We start from the raw sequence: 2,322 nt of genomic DNA on the forward strand, positions 1-2,322 counted from the left end.
AATTGTTTACAAAAATATGACTGTGAGCAAAAATGTATAGGTGTAGTCCTCCGCTCAACACTCCCCCCCTCCGCGTCCATGTCGTCCCTGACATGACATCCTTGCTTTGTCTTTAGTGGAGTCCCGTCGATTTTAGATCTGAAGATGTAACTCGTATCTCAGTTTTCCAATAGTTAGTGTAGGGCCAAATATTTTACTTTCATGAGTAACGAAACCAGTATAGAATGACTCCTCAAAGGCATGCATGTGGAAACTCAGCATAAACATGATTCTCTGATAAAAGAGGTGTAATACTTTTGGAGATGGCTGCAAGGCTAAATCATACATCATATCTGACTGTGTCGTCCGTTGACAACAATGTTGAGCTGGTAGCTTTATCCAGCGCGAACACTTCAATGCAAGCCAATAATGTTCTGCAAATCTTTTTGAGCATTTGACACGAAAGGTCAGGAGAGCCAGTAAAGAGCTTAATAGTGTCCGCTAGGGTTTTCACCATGTAGGCCTTACTTATTCTCTCTCCCACCTTCGGTCCTGGCATCCTTGGGTAATTAAGCCAATTCGGCTTCTTTGCTGTGATTCTGTCATGTTCTTGCCAACTCTTGACTCGTGGCACTGGACAGAATGTTGCATCTTCTCTAACTTCCTTGGGTGCCTCCACCAAATAGATTAGGTAGGTTGGATACTTTTTCAACCACCCTTTCCTCCATCTCGGTTGGGAGTCTACTATCTTCTTTGATTCCTCCTCTTTTGTGATGTCGCCTTCGTATAGCGCGACATACTGCTCTTCTTCTATCCTTTTCTTTGTCTTCAGCACCTCAAACTTTAGTAGAGGAAGGGGCAAAGTAGGTTGCATCCACTGTTCTTGCAGCACCTTAGTATCCACCCCTTGAAGTCCAATGGAGAACAGTAGTCTTCTTTCCCACTCCATGGCCGCCTTTGCACTCTCCTCTGTTGCCTTCTCTATCTACTCGTGCAATCTTTTTTCCTCATCCTCGGTAAGTCTTGATGTTGCGGTCTCGTCTTGTGCAGGGGCTGGATCTTCACTTGTTGTGGCTTCCCCAGTCTCTGGAATCTCCATGGCTGCCCCGCCTGTTTCTTCTTGCGGATTCTCTATATCTTTTATCACTTTGTCTTGCAGATCTTGGAGCTGCTTTCGGAGGGCCTCATTCTCCGCTCTCAGTGCTTGGGTCTTTGATGTCAGTCGTTCTTCGACAACCAATGAGCTCTCCGCAATGTGCAATCTCTGCACTTGCTCTAGCTGCAATTCTCTTTGCAAACTCTGGATTTGATCTTCCAGACCGGGGATTATTGCTCCCTCTGGCTCTACTCCTGCTCTGCTAGCTCTTGGTGTGGATCTAAGCCTTAGGATTGTTCTATCCTGCAGCTCCATTCTTTCTCGTAGCTCAATGAGCTCGTCCTTCGTAGCTTCCAATTCCTCATTAATTCTCTCTTTGGCCTCTTCTTGAGTATATCCTGTGTCTATTAGAACATCATATTGTTCTTTCTTCATTTGAATTGGATCCGTTGCCTTCTCCTCTTGCTGTATTTCAGGCTATTCTGGCACATCCACCTGCACTTCAGTGGTCGTTTCCTCCACTATCTTTTCCTCTTCTTCAGGACTAGACTCTTCTACCTTGCTCTTGCCCTTGTCACCTCCTTTTAATTCAGCTTTAATGTGTTGAACTTCTCCTTCGGTGTATGGCTCTACTGGTTGTTGCTCCAATATAGCTTCTGATTCTTCATAAGCCTTGATATATTGATCGTACTAATCAATATGGGGTCTGGTTGAGCTGGCTCCGACTTTAGTTGGGTCTGGTACCCACTTTTCCTCAAAATCTCCCTTTAAAGCTCGCTCGGCTCTAAACTGTTCAATCAGCCTCTCCATTCTGGCAGCTTTCTGGCTCTTAGTTTTCTTGGGAGCGGGTTTCTTCTTGGTCTTCTTCTTGAGGGGCTCATCTGCTTCCTCTTTAGGCTCGGAAACAATCTCTAGCTTCCGCCTAGTCCTTGTTGACACTCTCTTGCTGACCTCTGGCTGGTCTTCATCTTCATCTATCTCTTTTAGCCATTGGTTTTGCGAGGGAACCTTTGGCCATTGGTCCCTTGCTCCGATAGCTTTATAAGCTATCTTAGTCAACACTTCGGCTCCCCCAATGTACTTTGGCTTCTTGTTCTGCATAGCAATTACTTGCTCATGAATGTGCTGAGCATAATTGACTTCCTTCGGGGTGTTGCGCTTTATTGCCCAAGTGATGGTTGTGCAAATGGCATGTGGTGGTGTGGTATACTTTTGTGGCCTTTTGTTGCATATGTGTAAGAATTGGC

At 45.3% G+C, this 2,322-nt stretch overlaps 1 protein-coding gene across 1 annotated transcript; it reads right to left on the bottom strand.

Moving 5' to 3' along the window:
• Positions 1–319: 319 nt before the first annotated feature.
• On the bottom strand, positions 320–928 carry LOC147436632 (uncharacterized). Its single transcript, XM_086487882.1, has one exon. The coding sequence runs from the start codon at positions 926–928 to the stop codon at positions 320–322; it is 609 nt and encodes a 202-aa protein (XP_086344008.1).
• Positions 929–2,322: the final 1,394 nt, after the last annotated feature.

The sequence above is a fragment of the Adiantum capillus-veneris genome, chromosome 18, assembly GCF_014529385.1.
Source record: "Adiantum capillus-veneris isolate H3 chromosome 18, ASM1452938v2, whole genome shotgun sequence".
Classification (NCBI taxonomy): Eukaryota; Viridiplantae; Streptophyta; class Polypodiopsida; order Polypodiales; family Pteridaceae; genus Adiantum; species Adiantum capillus-veneris.